Raw genomic sequence first — 22,491 nt, forward strand, 5'->3', positions numbered from 1 at the left:
CCCCTCCCGTATCAGACAGCTCATACAGGTGTCCTCATTAACCTCATTAACTAATGAGCCAAACAGATCACACAGTTCTGCTGATGAGACTCACTTTGACTCTCAGAGCGCAAGTTTCTCCCATTAGCCCATGGTAATCAGTCCAACGTGATCAAAGGCCTCTTTCCAGTATTTGCCAGCATAGCAGAATACAAGGAGATATTGAACTGGACTCTGCTTGGAAACAGAGGTGGTGCAGGTGAAACACAAAGAGATGAAATGAGGATTGTGAGACTGTTCCCTGCTCTTTGAAATCAGTGCATTTCTGAAAGGGGGCACAGCCAGTTTATGGAGCATCCTTGGCTTCTCGTTTTCCCAATGCTCCGATCACTTTGGGCTACCATGCAATCATCAAAAGGCACAAAACAAACACAGGAAAAAAATGCCCTGGTTTAGGGAAGCAGGGAAACCTGTGGCTCAGGTTCTCTCTCTCTGCAGGATCTGAGGAAAGCTACAGTTTTCTGCAGCCACCTGGAGCTTAATTGCCACTTAAAGGAATTATCTTCAGCCTTTTTCCCCAAGAAAAACAACTTTGTACAGAGCAGAGAGACAGATAGGAAAACAGGTTGGAAATTGCCTTGTAGATCACTTTTCCATCCCTTCCATGTTCACAGGAAAAGAAAATAAAAACAAAATGCAATCAACAGGGACAGGGAAGAAAAGAGTTGCTGCAGAGTCTGAGCCTCCAGAAGCTGGAATAGGAAAGAATGGAACCATTCAAGCATCCCCTGGTGTGGTGGTCCTTCCTCAGCTCCCTGCAATTGGTCCAGTCCTGCGTCTCACCAAGCACACCCTTGTGCCATCTCTCAGGGTAGGTTCTTCTGCTTTTGGTGTTATCATAATTAATGGTTTTAGGGAGTTCTCCCAGCATTTGATAATCTTGACTAGGATTCTGCCAGGAAGACAATTTCTTCTCTCCTTTAAAGAAAAAAGGAAGCTCTTTTCTCTTTCATATATACCAGAATAACTCCTGGCTGAAATGAGCTACTTGCAGTTGGAGAAAGGCACTGCACTGACAGGCTGGAAAACCAACAACTTACGATTAAGCTACAAAAAAAGTCACCTCCCCACTGATGGTGGAGGCTTAGCAGCAGGAGACTCTTCTCTTCCAGAATCCTTTTGCTGCACAAAAACCTTCAGAGGAAGTTGTCAGAAGCCAGGAATAGCAGGCCTAGCCTAGTGTGCCCAGAGCTTAAACTAGCCCTAGCTCAAACCTCAAGTTGTTTTTATACTCTCTTCCTTGTCCTCAGTCATACTAAATGGCACCATGTTCAGACTCCTTCTGAACATCTCCCTGAGTGAGGGATCCAGGCCTCCTTCCAATGGACCTCACTGCAGTGCTATGGATGGATGCCCTTCAGTAAGAGTGGTTTTCAGTGCTTAGGGCTGTAAAACAAGGCTCCAGTTCCTCCTCCTTTCTATTTTTCTCCATTTATTCCTAATGCTGGTATCTCGTCAGTCTATGAATGGCACTCCTATGTTCCTGTTTCTCCCTCTGTACCCAACAGTCTCTGTACACGTTGATCCATGCACATTATCAGTTCAGTTCTCAGCATATGGTTTTCAAGCACTTGCTTTCAGAAGCACTAAAATCACACAAAATATTCCAGACTGTTCCCTGTAAGCACTCTTTGATTCACAATCAAGAGCTGTCACCAAAGGCTTTGTATTTAAGAAACACGTTGTGACTTCTTTCACAATTAAATATTTTAACTCAAACCGTTCTCTGAAAATGACCTTGGAAGTAAACAGACAGTAGGAAAGTCCTCAAACTATCGCCATGAAAAGGGATTGTTTCAAGAATGGCACAGGTCACTCAGATGTGCATCCGAGGCGTTCGTCTCCCGGAGGGGTGAGATTGCCATTTTGGAAGTATCCACTTTTTGGGAAATAACTCATTCTGAGCAGGAACCACCCCAGGTCCAGAGGCTTTGTACCTCATACTGTCTTGCTTTTGTTTTCCTGGCCTTCATCCTTAGCTCCTGTCTATTGGTATCTCTTAACAGAAGTCAGCTGAGATACTTCTCTGAGGCCCATTTACTTCTCACTTCTGCTTTCCCTCTGCTTCCAAGCAGACATGGATAAAATAAGCCTTTGGTACACAGCAAACAGAGTTATAGAGACTGTGAGCAACAAGTTAACTGGAGCTTTTTTGTGTGTATCAACAACTGTCAGGGCTTTTATTCCAGGTGATTCTGTGAAGAACAGAAATGAGATAGCAAGACTTTACATGGCACAGAAAATCTGCAGTGCCAGCAGTGAGAAAGCTCTTATAAATTAAGTATAGCTGACCCGCAGGAATAAGCCTAAGGAAGAACAAGCCATAATAATCACAGCTCTTTTAAAGCCTCTGTTTCGTTAGAGAGTCTTGTACGGCTTTATAAAATCAGGCAAGTATTTATTATAACAACTTACAGAAGGGAACATAAAGGCCCTGAGAGGTCGTAGCTGGCACATTCAGATGCTGGTTGAGATCCACGTGTGCTTTGTTGCTAATGACCCAGAAAAGCACGATTGCTCATGTCTCATGTGGAACACAGGGAAGCAGTCGTACACAGGGACCATTTGTGAAAACCTTGCCAATTAACTTCCTCGGTACCCCACAGAAAAACAGTAAGAGAGAAGTAGAAACAAGCCTTGTTGACAGCACTGCTGCCCAACCTCTGCTGCCCACGAGAGGGTTGCAGATGAGCAGCAGAGTCCTTGAAGAAGGAAGTCCAAGCAAATGGTTACCTAACTTCCACTGAGCTCTTCACCTTTGAAACATTCTCCATATCTGTCATTACTGTTTTGGGTGGTTACCAGCAGGATTTCTATTTGAATAATGGCTTTGTCCCTCCCTGAGTCATATCAAATTAGGCTTCAGTTTGTTTGTGTCTTCTTGTCTTAGTTAAGGTACACTTTTCTGATTACCCAAAGGGAAACACAACGCATATTAAAATGTGAATTATGTAAGGAGCTGGGGTAACTGATATTCTAGGGAAGGGGCTGCCATGGCTGCGTGTCACTCAGATACTGTCCTTTTCCAGTGACTTTCATCCAGGAAGTCTATTTTGCAGCTCAGACATTAATTAGTGCTCTCATTTTCCCCATGAGCAACAGGCTCCCATTGCCAGCTGCACAGAAGCACAGAGAGGAGCAGAAATTTGTGGGGACAGAGAGAGGCACGATTTCCTGTTCAGATCCATTTGGAAGAGTTACAGCTCCGTTCTGACCGTCTGAATGCAGCCAGAGCAGAAGTATGGCCGTACTTTGCTTATCTGCAAAAAGCCTCCCGTGTACCCACAGAAAGAGCTGGCTCTGACCACTGCTGGTGGGAAGACAAATTTAGGATACGCTAAGGAAAGTGGAATAGCAGTGCTCTTCTTTGACCTGAGCTCAATCCACTGCACTGTTGTGTGAACACAGAGGAACAGGAGCAAGTTTAAGTGACTCCAAATCTAAGCGTGATACTTGAGACTCATCATTTATATTCTGAAAGTGCTAGCAAGAGCAGGGCTTATTTGTTGATGTTTGTTTGCAGAGGTTTATTTGTTTGAAAAGGCTAATCAGCTATCAGGATGCAGAGGCAATTGCTTAAATGTAAAGGAAAAGGAAGGAATTGTTCAAAGCTATTCAGATGAGGTAGCATGGTTTGCGTTTTGATGTCGGTGTGCAACCAACTGACAAATGCTGAGCCAAGTCTGGTGTAAATCCAGATGAATTCCATTAGATTCAACAGACTCGCTTCCAATTTATTCTGATGTAAGAGAGAGCATGATATTTCCATTTAGATTTACATTAGATTTGTTTCCTGTTTTCCATAATTCAGTCAGTTTCCATTGTGTACAAAAACAGCCTGCGCCAGATTTTGATCTCATTTGCATTGGATGAAAACAGTTGTTTCAAATGGAACTACACTGGATTTATAATTGCATAAATGAGAGCAGAATCTGATCTATTCTCAGTGAGAATTTCCCAGGGCGTTGCCATGTGAGAACACCCCTGCTGTGGTGGAGTGATCAGGTGCTTTGTCATCAATTTCCATGGAGAATTTTCATCTCAGTCCTGGACTGGAGCCCTGAGTGTGACATGACAGCTGCTGTGCTGCAGACCGAGGTACAGAAGCCCCTCTCCTTCAGAAGATGAGCTCGCAAGCCAGCACTGCCACCATCCCTTCACCAGGAGTGAACACTGTGCGTTGGCTTAGAAGATAAAAACAGAAAGAGCTCAGTCTTGCCTGGCACAGCTCTTCTTCAAACGATGTGTTGGCTCTGATATATTTCATTTGTCACACACGTTATTTTTAAGCCAAGTTCTCTGTGTTGTCTTTTGCTTCCTCCCCTGAGGCCTTTCTGACTCCCCTTGTTCAGCTGCAATTAGAAATGTTAGGAGCAACACAATGATTCTCTGGCAGATAAGGCTATCTCTGTTCTGATGGCTACACTGCTAGCAATAGATTGGGTTATTACTAATAACTAATAAGATGGTTATTCCCAGCAACGTGGGCCATCAGATGGATTTACTTCTCCCCACTGAAGCTGCTTATTTCACTGCTACTGGGAAAATAAGGCCATTTAGAGTCATTAATGGCAGTTGCAAAGGCTCTTCTGAGTAGATATACGAGCTGTGTTGCCATAGCTTCTCGGATTACTTTGATCCCAGCCCGTCCATCTGGCTTCATGGCCTCACTCTTATTCCTTGCTCTCTTGTAGGAGTCACTGTTTCAATGGGACAAGAAAGGTCGTTACAGTCATTCTGGATCTTACAGGTACTGGACAGGCTTAGCTGACCCTTAATTTGCCTTCTGTCTATCAGCCATCAACGTGCGAAGCATGGATAGGCCCCCTTCGAGTGCTGAGAGATGAGTCTTGCTATGAAAACATGCACCTCAACTCTTTGTTACCCAGGGCCTGGGGAAATGCAAAGCTGATGTGCAGTAAAAGCAGCTACACCAGCAGCATACCACTATTATATCAGTAAGGCTTGGCATTTTAAGTGAAGTCATACCTCTTCCATGTGCATTTGCAGGACTGCTGTGCGATTAATTCCAAAGAAACTATAGTTTCCTTTATAAATTTAAATATTTCTCTTAATTTATAATGCTTCGCATCAGACGTTGGAAAGACAACAATGGCAAGAACTACAGCAACACCACCAATGTCAACAACATGCTTACAAGGACATCAGTATTAGGAGCACATTATGTGGCAGATTGAAATTTCAGCATCTCCACACTTCTCTCACCACGTCATCTCAGCCCTGTGCAGAGAGACTGGAAATTACCCCATGGGTTTGGCCTGCAGTATAGAAAACAGAGCTGTGGAAAAAACAAGGCAATCATCAAATTTCCAGTTGTCTGTTAGGTTTGCACACACACACATTATCGGGGCCCGCGAGTGCCTACAGGCAGTCTTACACAGAGCAGCTCGTGCCCATAAAACACAAAGGCACACCGGGTTCTCTTCTGTCTGATGCTTCGCAGCGAGCAGCAACTGAGCAGGACCCATCACGCAGTAACAAAGGCTGACATAAATACTTATTTGTGATTTGGTTCCCCATGGTTTTTATTCCACTGTGCAATTTGCATTACAACTGGATCCTAATTGTCCATTTTAGCAAGCAAAGAGCAATCTGATACAGATTATAATACATGAGGTGAAGCAGACCCGTCACAAAATAAGTGCTGCCAGCCAAGGGCAGCCTTCTCTCCTTCTCTCCCAGTTGGAGACACTGGCTGATTAAGCAACTGGGCAGCGCTGCCTGGAATTGACATGAGCCCAAGGAAAAAAAAAAAGAAACAGGACAATGGGAGCCTGCTCACAAAGCAGAAATGCCCCGGCCCCTTTCTGCAGTGTTTCCTGGCACTCCTGAGAATCTGAGGCAAACAGCTCTGAGGTGATGTAACGCTGCTGTCCCAGTGAAGGACCACCAGTGGCCCCATGGAGGAGATGCAGCCACTACATGTGTGCAGTGCTTCAGGGGCACAGAAAGCCTCAAAGGAGACGGGACACAGTGTGCTGGAGACCCTGAGTTCCACCACATTGAGGTCTCCTGTATGTGAGAAAACCTCTGTATTCCCAGGGCTGCCAGTGCAGACTCATTGATTAGAAGGCAGGGCAGGAAATTAAATGAGGCAGGTGAATTAAAGCCAGACTTCACAGGCTGCATCTGTTCCTCCATTCCCTCTGGGTACAACACTGATGTAACTTCAAAAAGTAAATTTAGTGTTGAGGAAAGCTGCCAGACTGATGGCCCTGTAAACAGAAGCGCTCGATGCATCCGCGACGGGTAGAGGGGAGGAGCAGAACTGCAGCGTGCCTCAGCCTGGCTGCTCTGCTGGAGCACAGCAGCTGCTGCAGATGGCCCTGCCTGGGCTTGTCTTCTGTCCTGCAGCTCAGGAAAAGCAGCTGGTTGGGAAGGCCTGGCTGCAGCTGTGAGTAGAGGTGAATGCAGCAGCAAAGAGCAAACAGTAACGCTCTCGGTGATGCCCCAACAATAGGAGGATCCCGAAGATAAGCAGCGCTGCTGACAAGAAGAAAGCCCATCCGTGGTGCTGCACATGAAGCTGCAGATGTCTCCACCTTGCAGTACGCCCAGGCTGGCACGCAGATGGGAGCTTGCACACCTTTCAGCTTCAGTCCTCAGTCTTGTCCACACCTGTGTTAACAGAGAAAAAGGGAGAACTCTATTTCAGAGCGGTTCTTACTATCAGCATCTTTCCTGGTATTTGCACATACAACAGCAGCCCTGTCCTCTGCAGCCTGAAGAGCCTGGCTGTATTTTTTGTGGACCTAGATGAGCAAAGAGAGTCAGGACATCTCACGTGAGACCTATTTCACCACCTGAGTGGTGCTCAGAAGATCTGAAGCATGTCTTTGGCCCTTTGGAGACCCAATCTGCTTCTTGACCAGACTCAGGTAAACCCCAAAGGTCTAAATTACATTGTAAAATGTGTAAAAAGAGCTCATCTCTTCTGTGAGCTGCTGAGTGGTGTGATCACAGCATTGAGCAATCACTGGGGATGCCTGGAATTGAGGAGTAAGAGGCAATGTGGGGGGGATGGGCAGTAAAAGAAGCAGAGGGGACAAGTGAGTAAGAGACAGGACTGCCTTTCTGGTCCTCCCTGGTCCTCCCATCCCTGAGAAGTGGCACAGTCCTATCTTTAAAGCATTAAAAATCTCCTGAAGGAAAGAACAATAGTCAAAGAAAAAGAACAGTCAGCTCTTGTTCCTCAGAGTGCAGCCTCTTTTCTTTTATATCTTGCACTGGATTATTCCATAGAGGGAAAAAACAGAAACACCTCAAATAGATCCAGTTAGTTTTACCTCTTTTCATGCTATACCTGTGGCTGTTTGCAGGTGGTTTGCTTTTTTTCTTCTTTTTCCCATGTGATAAGATCCATCATTTGAAGGACAGCAACCAAACCAGCTTTTCTTGCTCTGAAGAAAGGCAGCAACTGCACTTAGAATAAAAGATTGTCAGGCAGATCTGAAGTGTCAATCAAAGCCTATCTCTGCAAAAAACATTATTCCAAGCAGCTCCATACACCACCACAGTTAATTTATTCTTTCCAGATATTCTCCTGAGCTGCAGAAAGACTTCCAGCACTGACCAAAGCCGCCAGCTGCAGGCACGAGATGTCAGGGCAGAGACTGGGCAGAATTCTGCTCAGGCCACTTTGCCTTCTGCAGAGCACAAAACTGCGATTATCAGGACCAGCAGTGATCTCCCAGACTTTGGGAGACAAACCGTACATTCTACCAGAAGACAGACATTGGTTCAGGATTCTGAGTGTTGCTGAATGTGTCCCATCTTCAGTGGCATGCCTCCACTTTAATGTTATTGTTAAATTTAAATTACTACTTATGGCTGCACTGGGCTGCGCGAGGCACTTTTCAGGCTCTCAGAAAAGCGCTGGCTGTGCTCCAAGTCTCATTATTACAGGACAGACAGACAGGAGAGGCGCCGCGTGGTGAAGTGGCAGCAATGCTGACCCACCAGCACTGCGCTGGGTGACCTTGGAGAGGCAAATCCCTCCCTTTGTCCATCTCTGCTGCTTGGGCTGGAAGCTCCTCAGCCGTGGCTGTGCTCACCTCTGTCTATCCCAGAATCTCGTTCTGTGCAAAGTCCAAGGAAGTGTGTGGGGAAATACTGGAAAAAGGGGGAAAGAAAGTCCTGGAAAATGAGAAGCTCCATTTTCTATGGTGTTTCTTCAAATTGAACATTTTCTTGTCACCAAAAAAATCTGGAAAGGCACATTCTTCAGTTGAGCAACAGAAAATGCAGGCTTAGGGGTTCGGTACACGGTTGTTAATCAGCAAAACTTTCTGGGGAATGTACTGTAGTGCTTAAAGAAACATTCATTCTGTCCTGAACATAAGTTTGAACCTAAATGTGAGTTGTTCTGTCAGCAGGGGGACTGGTGAAACCCACTCATCTGATTTATGTATTACAGCTGCTTTTTATTTTCACTCCCCTTCTTGGTGCTCCCAGTATCCCCAGGGTCCCTCATCCCCTCCCCAGCAAAGCCTGCAGCTCTCCCAGCAGCCTCCTGCCCTGCAGGCACAGCACAGCGCAGCACTGATTGAGCAGCCGCCCTCTAAATGCCAGCTGACCCGGCTGCTGCACCTCAAACCAGATAGGAGCAGAGATGCAATTACCAATCCTGCAATAGGATATTAACTTAAATATCTGCCTTCTATCCAGCTGCTGCTTCTTCACAAAAATTGCAGGAATCTTGGATCTGTGAGACCTTTCTGTCAAACTGGGTACAGTCAGGTCAGCTGGTTCAGGAGTTGGGGCACTGGCACAGAGATGGGAGAACAGCACAAGAAGGTTTGCTGCTCTATAAGCCCCATCTCAAAATAGGGTCATCTTGGTATAACAGTGTGGCCTTAACGTCAGGCAAGGCAGCCCCATAGCAGCGACAAGCCAGCCTCTGTCCTTGGGGTATATAAAGGCTGTCAGGCACCAGGACTGTTCTGAGTGCACTTAACACTTGTTTGCTGGACAGAGCTACCAGCCTGGAATTCAGGGCCACGTAGGAACTGCTCAGAAGCACAAACAGTCCCTACCCTGAGCCACTTACAGTTCGGTGGACGAAGAGTAGGAGAAAAGGGACAACAAATTATCTCAGACTTGCACATAGGAAAACAAAGGCCAACTTACTGAGGAGTCCTGTGAGGGGTTGGAAAGAGGCTCGGATGTCAACCATTCCCATCAGAGGCCCTCAGCAAAGCTCACCTCAGCTCCTTCTTGCTTCTCCACCCAGGCAGGATTTACCTTTTCACGGGCATTTCACTCTGATTCATTGCCCTCAGGAGCTGAGTCAGCCTAACCCACGCTTCTCCTTGGGCAGCTCGGACCACAAGGCTTGCTGATGAGGAAATGTTACTTGTAGTTGTTTGGGGGTTAATTATTCATAGGCACTGTGCTTAAAACACGCAGAGCTGCTTTTGAACAGTCCTGGAGCTGGCGTGCAGGGAAGGACTTACCAGCGCCCGTGGCCACGCTGCCGTTCCGTGGCCAGGCTCCCTTCCATCTGCTTCCTTTCAGCCCTTGTCACGCTCCCCGTCTCCCATGGCTTTTGCTGTGCTCTTTGGCATTATCTGCATAAGAAAGACGCAAATACTTGGAGCATTGTAGACATGCAATCAGAAATGGCATTTGCCCAAGGAGGCGCTGACCCAGGCAGGGATAGCATACCAACCTGATCCTCTGATGCATTTGTTTTTCCAATCAATCTAAGCCACTTCCAGGGTTTCACACCTGCTTTTCCTGCTGCAGAAGTTGCCCTCACCCCTGCTTGTGACCATCTGCAGCTGCCTGGGAGCTTTTTTACCCAGAAGCAAAGCTCCTGGAAATCCATTTTTCATCTCAGAACAGAGCAGCCCACAGCTTTAGGAGCACTTCAAGGATGTTTACAGTGAGACAGCTTGAGTTTCTCAAGGCTCACTCACCACTGTGCATTAGCACTAAACAGTGGTTTTCAGCCTTTCTGGGTTGCAGTTCCATAAACATTTTCTGACAGGGGTACAGACCCCGCATGGAATACATAAGCTTAGCAGAAGTAGGATTACTTCCTAAGTTGCTCTTCTGAGGATCCTTAGGAATCATCGAGGACAACCCCCCGGCATCTCCAGAACACGGGCTGAAGCTCTTGAAAATTTCTAGGGGTACCCTTCAGGACCAGCATTTGCTTAGAGAGCTCATTATCCTGGCTTGGAATGCAACCAAAATACCTGGGGCCCATAGGCAGCAGCTCTGCCAGGCACCAGCCTGCCCTGCTGAGCCAGTAAGTGCAGGGCTGAGTCTCCTGATCCCTGTGAATTGTTCTTTCCCATTATGCAGGTAAGAAACTGAGTTTGTGCTGCAAACACTTGATGAGAACTTTGAGAAGCTCAAAGTTTGTGAGGGGGTTTTCATTGGGTCCCAGCACAGGACACAGCCTCGCTGATAATAACCGCTGTCTGGGTTTTCTGCAAGAACACCAAAACAACATTCATACTGCAGCACTTGTTATTCAGTTAACATTTCAGCAGACTGTGGGACAGAGGAGAGAGCATTTATCCCAACTGGGTGAAATCCCCTGCTGAGACGAATCAGCACAGCTACAAAGAAGTCCGGGAGGCTGTGCCATATTACACCAGAAAAGAACCTGGTTTGGAATATGCTTTCAAATCATTCATTTTTTTGCCTAGAGCCAAGACAGGCATCTCTTGCCACCAGGGGACACCTATTAGCTCAGTTTCATCTACTGAAATCCCATGCAACTGCACAGGAAAGGAATTCAGACTCTCTGGACTACGTTCTCTGTGATGCAGCCCTCTGCTTTCATTAAATGAACTTCATGGGCTCACCAGTAGGCAACTCAGCTGAACACTGGTGCTGTTTTCTGGCCTGCGCTGTGCTGGAGGTCAGCAGAGACAACTGCAGAGCTCCTTTCAGAACTTAAAAATCTTTTAACTGATTTCAGGAGTTTACACCAGCAGAGAGCTTGGCCATGAGTAATACACGTAAATATTACTTTTAGCCACAGAGATGGAGAAGTCAGTCTCCCACCTGGCTGTTGCCTCAGTAACGTATCTCTAGGAGGATGTTTTTTAAGCCAGTGTTATTTATCCAGTAGATGGAAGCAGACCTGCTAAGGCCATACCAGGTCAACATATGTTTAAGCATGTGCTGAGGAACTTAATTAGTTCTCCCTGAGAAGAGAGACTCCCAGTGCTATTTAAAGGATCGTTATCCTGATGTGAGATGCCTTGGAGCCTGCTGCCAAGTCTCAGCTTAAGACAGCAGGTCTGCAGTTGTCTGGGAGTGGGACATCTCCCCTCCACACGGAAGAGCAAGAGCTGAGCAGCCCCAGGTGCTGCAAGGTCAGTGCAAGGAGCAGGCATCACAAAATCACTCTGAAATCCAGCACTGAGGGATTTAATTCATGCCTGGGCTGTAATGCTGGCTTTCTGAATGAGGTCAGACTGTGTAGACCCCATTATTTTTCTGATTTCCCTTTGGAGACCAGCAGTATCTGCAGCAGCCTGTGATTCCAGAGAGTGTGAGCAGAGGTGACAGGACAATGGAGAGCTGCAAGCCTGGAGCGAGCTATTGCTGAGTGTGTGTGCAGAACATTGATCCTTATGCCACTGGGAGAGTCACATGTAGGCAGCAGTTTCTTAGCATCAGCTAAACTGGACATTATGCAGGTGGCTCGGTCATAGCTTTCATGCCAAGTTATAATTTATGAGGCCAAAAATCACAAACTGTAAACTGAATGGCAATATGGGAATTAGCTGGGTTCCCCACAGATGGATGGTTCTGCTGTTCTGCCAGGAGGTGACTCCTTTGGACCTTTGGAAAGCTGGCTGAGCAGCACTGAGAGCTAAAGCAGAGTCCCAAGCAAATGAAGGCTCACATAAGCAGTGCTGCTCACCAGGGACACTGGGGCTGCATTGCAGAAGAGGGGGAATCCTGGATGTGCTTATCTTGACCTAAGAGTGGCTTACAGAGCCCGTGGCACCTCGCTGTGCTCTGGGAACTCTCAGGAGCCGTTCCGAGATGAGTTGTTATGGTAACTGAGCTAATGCCCCGAGATGGATGTTTTCAGGTGGCTTCGGGCCAGAAATTCAGCACCAAGAGATTCCAGATAATAGACTTCTGCTAAATTCAGTAATGGCATCTACTTTATTTAACCTATTCACCAATGACTTACTGAACTCCATTCTCCGGGCAAACCACGAATGATGAAAATAGCTGCTTGGCCTCAATGAACTTTGTCTTTCAAAAGACTGAGGGGTTCCTATGAGCTTCAGCTGAGTCTGTGCCAGTAAAATAAGTGTGCCTGGGATCGAATGGCTGCTGTTTTCATAGCAAATTCCTACCCTCCAAACCTGCGTGGTCACATCCAGACAGAACACATGGAGTGGGACAAAATACTCCAGCAGTGTAACAGAGAGCAGCCCTGGCACTGGCTGATTCCTTGACTGAAAGCGGCCACATGCAAGAAAGGAGCAAAGCGCGAAGGCTCTGTCAGTGTGCTTGTGCCTGTCCCATGTCCAGAGCCAGCTGGAGCCGTGCATCCTCAAGGACAGTCAGCAGCAGGAGCTCGGCGTGCCTGGGATTCGCTTGGATTGCCTATTGCTGTCCTCTATTAGAAACAACTCCAGAGGTCACGAAGCTAAAAGCCTCCATGGCTTACAAGGTGGATTTGGGGCAGTACCCCTCACCTCACATCTAGCATCCAAACGCAATCACTGAGCTTACCAACAAGGAGCAGGCAGTGCCTTACAGCCACTCCCAGCCCAGGGAGCCCTGGTGGGTTGGTGCCGGAGCAGCAGGGCAGCTCTCTGCACAGCTCAGGAGGAGCCGCGCCAGTTTCAGGAACTCCCACATCCCCACGGACCCGCCGAGCAGCTGCCTGGCGCTGGGGCCTCGCGCCGCTTCCGCAGCGAGACAAACTGGTTCTGCCCTGGCGTGGTCCACAGTGCCAGCACTGATCGTGCCTTGGGCAGCTGGGACAGCCTGTGCCTGCCCTCGTGATGCTGCGGCGTTTGTGCTGCATGGCTGCTCTTCGCATGTTGGGGCTCCCAGGTGGTCTCCCCACGTGGACACCGATGGCTCCAACACCTCAAGGCCACCGAGATGGAGGGATTTTACCTCTGCAAAGTTCACTCACATTTCAGGTCTTGCCTTGCTTGTTTTGCCCGCTTGCAAGCTGTGTTACTCTAATATGTAGCTCTCTAGGGTGGAAGCTGTTTTTCTGCATGTTCTTTGCTAGGCTTCTCCTGCAACAGGATTGCAATCTTAATCAGTGCAGCATAATATGATTAACAAGCTTCTGCGCAAGTGGGAATTGCATTCCTAGTGGATGTGATTTGCCCAGTTCTGGCCTGTCCATGTGTTTTCTTGGGCTGAGAGGTCGTGTTGACTGAACTCCAGAACAGTCCACTCAGACTTTTGAGCATTAAGATCCAAATGAATTTCCAGCATGAGCTGCTATGCTGATCCCTTTCCTGCCAAGCTGAAGCCTTAAGTGAATTTTTATGGCTAAGTTATAAACCCTAGAAAACATGAGCAAGAAGTAGAAATGCTGAGTTGGCCTTTGCTAAATGCCAATTATCTACAAAGGCATTAAGGGTGGAGGGATGAAAAATAGGGTCATTTTCATGTTTTCTCAAGTTTAAGTAAACTGTCTCATGAGCCCCTTATAGGAACACACAGCAGAGTGACCATCCATATTTATAGGCACAACACTGAGCTGCAGACCTTGGCAATCAGAGCAACTCCACTTTGGAGAGGTATACAGCTCTGCTTGGCTGGCCTCTCAGTGCAAAACATAGGGTAGGGACACCAAGATTTTCAGGGAGAACTTAAGAACAGATGCTGACTTTTGATGGAGTGGGTCCACACTTACTGAGTTGGTGTAACACTAAAACCAGCTCTTAAATCCTTGGGTTGCTGGGTTCTCTGCTCCTGTGGCCCTTATTCCCTGCGGTTTCCCACCCTTGATTAAAAGTAGTGCATCCCACAGACGGTACTGGAGTGACACAGAATGGGATCACGGAACAGTTTGGGTTGGAAGGGACCTTACAGACCATCCAGCCCCCAGCCCTTGCCATGGGCAGTGACAGCTCCCTGTAGACCAGGCTGCCAAAGACACAAGCAGCTGGGATGGGCACCTCCAGAGATGGGCGCCTCCAGCTCTTCTGGGCAGCCTGTGCCAGGGCCTCACCACTCTCCAAGTGAAGAATTTCTTCCTTATACGTAATCTAAATCTCCTTTTTTAGTTTAAATCCATTCCCCCTCATCCTCTCACTACAGGCCATAGTAAAAAGTCTCCCCCCATCTTTTTCACAAGCCCCCTTTAAGTATTGAAAGGCTGCACTAAGGACTCCCTGGAGCCTTCCTTTCTGGAGGCTAAACAGCCAACATGGTTTTATAATACCTAAAGATCTGGTCCAATAATCTTAAGGCTTGAAATGGTGCTGTAATCTCAGCTGCAATGCAGCACCTGCCTTCTCCCGCCCTGTATTTCCTAATGCCCAGCTTAATTGACAGAGAGCACCCTCAGAACCAGCCCTGTGTGCTGAGGATCTGGCAGGGCGCTGAGTCACGGAGCTGCGCTCAGCCCAGGGCCAGGCACCAAGCAGGGTGCGGGCTGCTGCCAAACCAACAGCACATCCCAGAGACAGCAAGAGGAGGTCGTGCGCTGTGAGTATCTCAGGCACTCCCTGAGCCAGTGGAGAAAGGTGTCCCCAGCACCTGGGCACTTGGCAGTCGTGCCACACAAAATAATCTGGAAGTGGCCGAGGTCGTCATGGCCCAGTAATCCTTCATGTGCAATAACATGAGGAAAGATGTGAGTTAAGGGAGAGACTGTCTGCCCACCACAGTGCTCCCAGCCCTGGGAAAAGGAATAAAAGAATACACAGAGGTGCTTGCTTAAGAGCTGGGAACGTTTTTATGAAATTAAAGACAAAAAAAAACAAAAAAAGCAACAACCACAACAACATTATAAATCCTGCTCCTTCCTTCTCATACTCACAAAAATTGAGCCCAAATGCTGAGCAAGAGGCCTTAAATTTTCAAAAGTGAGCAAACTTTCAGAGATACCCTGAACTCAGCACACTGGGGTCGGGACCTCCTGGTGAGTTTTGCAATGCTGCATTTAAACATTGTTTTTTTGAAGACTGTGGAAAGGTCCACAGCACTTTATGGAGCATAAGCATGTGTGGTCCATCAGCTGAGTCCCTCTGAATCCTATCCTACAACAACAAATATATGTTGTTGCTAATGGCTCCTGCCATTAAAAACAAGGTAAAAAGGAGGAGCTGTGCAAAGTTAATCAGAGAGTTGAAATCACAGAATCATGAAATCGCAGGGTTGGAAGGGACCTCAAGGATCACGAATCTCCAGCCCCCCTGCCACAGGCAGGGCTACGAAATGAGATGTTGCAGAAAGGGGCTGTGGGTGACGGGGGGTTTGCAGTCAGCTGAGCATTGTGAAATCTCTTGTATCTGCCTGAGCTCTGAAAGGAAATGCTTTATTAAATCTGCTTTGTGTGAGATTTCAAGCTGCCTCTGGACTGGAAAATAGGACCATTCCGTGTGGCATCTAATCAGAACTGAAGTCTTTAGTGCAGGATTTTCTGCAGAGCAGACTGATCAGCATAGACAAGTAACTCAGAGGTCTCAGCATTCAAAAAGCTGAATTAGACACAGTACGCCTGTGCTCTGCCATGCACCTCTCCTACACACAGTGTCCGCCAGAATGCTTCACGGAAGGAACCGTGCAGCAAGCCAGGCATTGGGAAGGCATCACAACTGGACATAAATGCACCCCACTGAATCCTAACCAGCCAACAGGTCTCAGCACCATTATCTCCATTTGCATTCCCACTGACACGTACGAGTTGCCATGACTGAAAAGATTCACTGAGTTTCCTTTTCACTGCCTGTCCTGAAGCCATTGATGTCTCTGCTTCGTGCTGAGATCTCACTGTGTTTTGGGAAGCTGCAGCCTCTGACCGCCTGTGTCCAGCACCCACTGGGCTTTGCTGTAAGCAGATGGGCAGCTCACGGCTCTGCAGGACAGCAGCACCACAAACACCTGCAGAAAGTAAACGCTAAAAAGCAATGGCAAGAGCCAGGCACCACAGAGTTGAGGACAAGGGAGAGGCTCCCGGAGCACACCCTGAGTCACACAAGCTCCCTTTTGCACGTCTTCTGCCTCCCTCTGTGCTTGGCCGTGTTTTCAGGAAAGTGAGACCTCATCAGAGACAGGAGAGGAAATATCAACCGGACTGCCTCCTCCTCAACCTCCCCTACTTCACACGTCAGCCTATCTGGAGCTGAGGAGGCTTAAATCTCACTCTGCCTGCTGGAAATCTCAGGGTTTCAGCTCCTGATCTGCTTTCTGCAAACTCCAGTGGGAAAGCGTCCCGTGGGCCGAGATGCACAGAGCATTCCCCCTTCCCTCGCACCGCCCCCGCTGCAGATGAGCTCTGTGCCTACCTTTTGTTGCTGACAAGAAGCAGGACTGAGCCATTCTGGATATTGGCTTCTTTCAAAGTCTCATGCTCTTCAAGCTGCCTGGAGTTGTAATAAAATGTCTTCTTCCAGGAAGTGACGCCCTCCCGCACCAGGTAAGCCCGTAGGTCCATCACTGTGTCTCTGGGCTTGACGGTCAGCGGCATCATCAGGTCCTCATCAGCCAAGTGCACCTTAATGTGGTACCTCTTCCAGCGGGAAAGGCTCCTTCGCAGCGTGTCCATCCTCTCCGGCTCTCCAGGGACAGTGTGGCAGAGAGGAGCATCCAGCTGGGAGGCAGGCAGAGCAGGGATGTGGCTCCGAAGAGGCTGTCTGCCTGCACAGCTTAAAATGTCCTGCCAAACCTGTTCCTCCCAGTTGCTGCACTGCATGCTTCTCATTCCAGGGAAGAGCTCACCTGGCTCCAAGAGTACTGGCTGGGAAATGCCTCCGTGAATCATTGCCACGCACCTCTAAATCCCATAATAATTACTGCGTCCTCACAAAGTGCCCTTCATTCCAATGGGTCTCAGAGGACTTTAAAGATGGACCTCTGTAGCCATTAGAAATGTGGGTGCGTTTGAGAAATGAATGGGTTTAGTAACCTCATGTCTGCTGTTCTCAAAAGCTGCCAACTGTGGCATAGCTCAGTTCAAAAAGTAGACATTGAGGAACCTCTCAGCTATTTAACATAATCATTTTAATTGAGAAAAATACTCTGCATAGTGAAAACTTCCTCATGGGGGGGAGCCACAGCATTTGGAAGGACATTCAGAGCCCAGCTGGTGTGAACTGCAGTGCTGGTTTGCCCTAGGAGATCTGTGTTGTAGGAGAATGGGCTGGGACCCTCCAAGAGGGGTAGGATTCATTGCTGCTCATAGCATCACATGTCTGGTGCTCACTCACACATGCTCCTTGGTGGTTCATCGGCTTGATTTCCTGTCCCTCACAGATCTCTGCCTAATTGAAGTATTGGCTGTATCCTGCTCTGACACGTGAGCTGAGATAGCACCTCGGGGCTGCAGGCTCACCATGCAAAAGGGACAGCAGAGGCCTCGGGAGCAAGCACTGCTCTGGTAGATGCAGTGATAGCTCCAAAGGGAAGGAAGCGATGCCCGCCGCAGGAGCTGGCTGTAATTGAACGATGCCGCAAGGCAGACTCAGGCGCTCACAAGATGATACTTCAGAGCAAACATCATCAAGATAAGGAAGTCTTTTTTTTTTCTTTTTCTCAAAAAGATCAAGTCACTCTTATCTTGTAGGTAATTTCCTGCAGCCCATATTACAGGAATTAATTCCCTTATCCATTCTTCTCAACACAGACTGGTATTTTCAGACCAAAGTACTGCAAGGTAGTTGTCCTAAGACACTGTTCTTCGCTAAAAAGGGCATTTTCTTGCCTATTAGATAATGAAACAAATTGACAGATTTTCAGATATGGCAGCAGTCAGCTCCCACTGAGCACGAGAGATGCGTCCCCTTTCCCACTGAGAAGCAAAAAGATTTCTGCCCGGTTTTCTCACCTCCTTTCTCTTTTCTCTCCCCAGTGCACTGTATCTTCACCAAGAACAGCAGCAAATGTCTTCAGCTATTCTATAGGCAATGGCGATTTCCCTGTGCACCTGATAGGAAATGAAGCTTCTGCTAGCAAGTGTTCCTTTCCAGATTCAGTCATTGTAAAGGTATGATTGTTTTGGTGGGGACTGGCATTCTTGGGTCCTCACTCTGCCACTGAGTTGCTGCAAAGGCTTGAGATGAGTCATGCCGTGCCTTCATGCTCATCGTGTCATTGCTGCGTGGTGTTAACATGTGTCCTTTAAGCACCCTGTGGGAAATAGGAACAGCTTTTAGCACAGTCACGCCCTCCTGCATGGCAGCAGTTATGAACAGAACGGATCTGCAGATATATCAATAATTTTCTTGAAGACAGGACATCACCACCGTTATTAGAGAGGAGAATGGGAGGCACAGAGCAGTACAAAGCTGTTAAAAAAAAAAGCCAGAAGTTGGGCTCTTGTCCCCATGTCTAGGAATCTCAGTGAAAAGCTGCATTTCCAGAGAACTACAGAAGCCTGCAAACCTGGACATGTTGCATCTTTCTCCATCGGGGTGACATTCACTCGGGGAGCCAGAATTTATCCCTGTTGTAACGCCAGAGTCTCGGGGGTAAAGAGGAGGTCTGATCCAATTCCCATTGCCATCCAAGGGCAGACTCTCATTGACGGCAGTCGGACCTGGATCACGCCCCAGACACGCTGAGGTCTAATGGCTCCAGCCAACAGAATTTGCCCGGTGAGTGCCAAGGGAAGCATAAGGCATTCTTATTTCGGCAGAGCCCGTCTGGTGTCAGCGAGTCCATCAGCTCCATCCTTCTCGCATCCATGACAGCCTGACAGCTGCCAGATACCTCCCTCAGACACCTTTCAGACGGCTCCTGTTTATTTTTAGGACAGCTCTTTCCAGATAAGGCTCAGATGTGTATAATTACAAAGAAAGGGAGATGGTCACAAAAAGGAAAACGCAATGGCGATCAGTTTTATTGTTTCTTTGCCTGCGGTGTGATTGCAGACTTTCTCACGTACCCCCACCCCGTGCTGGGAGCACTCCTTTCAGAAGAAGGGGTGATGTTTTAGCCTGTGAAAGCCAGGAGAAGGCGAGGCGTAGCGGTGAAGTCAGCTTATGAAATATTGAAGCAGTGAAACCCTCACTGGAACACGTGAATGGCTAATGCCAGTTCCAATTAATTTTGAATTTTTCATTAAACCATTATTAAAAGCAAGAGGACAGAAGAAATAAGGGAAATTGACTTGGGCAGTATATTAAGTACCTTCGTTTTGCTGGAGGATGTTTTATTATCTGTCCAAAGCAATTATTTCACAAGCTCCTGACGGTTTGTGGGCTAAACAGAAGTGCAGGATGAAGTTCTAGATGGTCTTTTCTTAAAGTTATTTTAATCCTCATCCTCTGCCCTGCCCTAATTGGGCGATATCTCTGGCGTGTCATATCTGGAGGACAAGACATGGAGTCAGAGTTCTGAGAACCTGCAATAATGTGTCGCCCTGGCATTATTTATAAATCAAATAAAAACCTATTGACTTAAGCATTTCCTCATATTGAGGGCAGACAGAAAATGTGCAAACACTTGAGAAACATTCATTAGGAAAGCCTCAAAAGCCATTTAAAACCTAGGTGGGCTATGATTTTTTTTTTAAGAACTAAAGCAACAGCATTTAATAAAACATCTCCTCCTCTGCTCTCTCCTCCTCTATACTCCATTGACTACAGCAAAAGAGAAACACCTGCTTAAATTAGGTGCTTCATTAACATGTCTCTTGTTGGTTGAGGTAATCCTAGGCCTTATAATATCTTCTTATGCTACCGGAATAGAGACACATATTTCTTAGCCTTTTTTTGGCAATGACTGTGTTTTGCTACCTGCTGTGCTGCTGTCCTTGCAGAGGAGGACAGAAAAGTGGGATGTTTCTCAATGAGAATAGAAAGGTTTCTCCATTTCTTGGTAGCAGTTGTAGGGAAATTGCAGCACCTGGGAAAAATACAGCCCTGATTCCCCTGCCTGTAAGTCCTTGGGGAAAGCAGCCTGTCAGCCCTGCCCTTTCAGGTCAGGGAGATCCTTTGCTGATTCTTGACGCCGTCTGATCCCAGCAGTCAGTAAAGCTGAAAACTTCACTCTTTTTCCTCTGTTTGCCTAGGACGAGTTGCGGTTAGAAAGACAGAAAACAAGGGATGAGGCATTAGAGATGACTGGTGAGGTTTACCATGTGCTTGCAGCTGTGTGTCACCAGGTACCAAAGAAGAGTTTTGTGTTAAATTTCCCTATGTCCATGATCCTGTGGGAGAGCACAGTCTCCATGCTACAATTGGAGCTCTTCTGCTCCATCACTCAGCAGTGCAGAGGGAGGCGCAGTGGTGTGAGCTCTGGGGCTGCTGGGGAGCACGGGGCTGGGAAGGGTTCACTCGCTGGCAGCGAATCCCGAGGTTTGACAGCAATAACCTACAGCTACAAATCTGCAAAATGCAGCCTGCCACTTAATTCATCCAGTGCTCCTGATATCTTAGGCAATGGGGCAGCTTTAGGTGCTGGTATTTATATTCCTGAAATACCCAGAGGCCCCAACTGGAGCTGTACCACCATGTGCCAAGTGCTTTGCAGATAAGAAGGATGAGTAAGGCCTTTTCTGTCACCCAGCGCTTGGTTATAAAATGACTGGGCTCATTTTAGATGTTGAGATACATCTACAGCAAATGAACAAAGAGCTAATAAATGATTAATAAATGCTTTGAAAAATGGCTAATTAAATGCAACAGCATTTTAGAGTGCAATGGAAAAGCACAAAACATGTAAGCTCAAGCGATAACGCTTCTTCTGATATGACTTATCTACAGCATGCTGCTTACATCTGCAAGAGTGCTTAGAAATATTATTAACATCTTGTGTACCAGGAATAAAGAGAGCTTTTCTGTGAAGGAAGAGCAATTCTCTCCTCGGGATAAGGGCAAATTCCTCATTGTTTAGGCCATCTGAAATCCAGAAAAACTAGAAGGCACCTATAGTAACACACACTGGGAGATGTGAGTGATGAGAGCAAGCTGACAGTGTTTGCATTGACCCTGCCCTGTTATCTGCCTGTCACGTCATAGGGTCCTGTGCTCCCAGGCCAGACATCCTCTCTGTTCCATTGGATTCTCATCCACCATCTCCCATTCTTGGCTGGCAAGGGGAAAATGCCTTTTCATCCTGCCCTGCTCCAGACAACAGTCAGGCTCTCTCCATCTGCTTCAGCAGCATAACAGATTTTTTTTTTAAATGTCACAAAAAGGGGGGGGCGATCCTGGTTGCATCCTCGTTGGTACAAACAAGGATTTCTACCACTAACAGTGCTAACATTACCAAGCCACATAGATCCTGCTGCCGTGTCTGTATTTGACTCCAAAAGGCCCCACAACTTCCCTTGCTTGCTGCCCTGCATCAATATTGCATTGGTGGGGGCAGCTGGACTCTGGGATGGGAGTTAAAATGAGTGTCGGAAAAAGCTGTGTATCTTCAGCTTTGAAGGAACAAACTTGCCTGGGTTTGGAACTGTGAGTTTTCTAAGTTGGATGAGAGCTGGTAACATTTTCTGGTGGAAAAGGGAAACGTGAAGGAAAATAATAAAAAACAGTAACGCAGATGTTAAATGAACCAGTCAGCTGCGAACAATGGAAAGCTGAAAAATGGATATGGGGAAAAGCATTTTGCGGTGTAGTTATTTCTTGCTGCAGTTCTTTATAACGTCCCAGATGGGAGATTCATGACCCTAGGAAGCAGTCTGTACGCTCCAGGGTTTGGCCTGCAGCAGCCCATGACTCACTCGCCTGCCAGGTTTGGCAGTAAGCTGAGAAACAAGCAAGATAGCAAAATGTCTTGTGGAAACAGCAAAACGAGAGATGAATTAACTGCTGGAAGAGTGAAAAAACAAACTTCTGTGCACAAAGGGGGGCCCTCAATGCAGAGAGCAAGCACTCATGCCACTGGGGACTCCAGAGGAGCCGGCCTCCCAGGCAGCCAGGTCCATCTGTTTGTAGGCAAAACAATCCAGGATGCTTCAGTCTTATATGGTGAAGTGGGCGGAAACAGAAGATTTGAGGTTCTACCCACAGCAGCAAGATGGTTTTCCATGGGCTCAAGGAAGGAAGATTTGTGGATCTACATTGCCATCTAATGGCAAGGAACAGCTTACAGCTTTCAGTGCTGCACAGAAACTGGCTGTAACAGCAGTAAGCGAGGGTGGCATGGTCTGCGGTGATTATTATCCTTTGGTCCAGAGCAGATCCTTCTCTGCAACAGAATGGTGGTCCCCAATGAAGGCAATACAGCTAGCCCAGAAAAGGGAAGGGTACCAAAGCCTTGGGATTGAGGCTGCTGATTCTTCCTCTTCTGGCATCCACT

General features: G+C 47.4%; 1 protein-coding gene across 6 annotated transcripts; it reads right to left on the reverse strand.

The window, feature by feature from the left end:
• Positions 1-5,497: 5,497 nt before the first annotated feature.
• LOC122188744 lies at positions 5,498-16,610 on the reverse strand. 6 transcript variants are annotated; one of them, XM_042887312.1, is made up of 4 exons: positions 16,530-16,610; positions 9,516-9,629; positions 7,364-7,460; positions 5,498-6,678 (listed from the first exon to the last, which is right to left on the reverse strand). In XM_042887312.1, the coding sequence occupies exons 3-4, from the start codon at positions 7,424-7,426 to the stop codon at positions 5,839-5,841; spliced, it is 903 nt and encodes a 300-aa protein (XP_042743246.1). In that variant the 5' UTR covers positions 7,427-7,460; positions 9,516-9,629; positions 16,530-16,610; the 3' UTR covers positions 5,498-5,838. The 6 variants fall into 6 exon arrangements, with proteins under 6 accessions (XP_042743246.1, XP_042743243.1, XP_042743244.1 ...); XM_042887309.1 differs by having other exon boundaries at positions 7,364-7,477; XM_042887310.1 differs by having other exon boundaries at positions 7,364-7,482.
• Between the last annotated feature and the right edge of the window lie 5,881 nt (positions 16,611-22,491).

This window comes from Lagopus leucura, unplaced genomic scaffold (assembly GCF_019238085.1).
Source record: "Lagopus leucura isolate 7727_CA_CO unplaced genomic scaffold, USGS_WTPT01 Super-Scaffold_100076, whole genome shotgun sequence".
Taxonomy (NCBI): domain Eukaryota; kingdom Metazoa; phylum Chordata; class Aves; order Galliformes; family Phasianidae; genus Lagopus; species Lagopus leucura.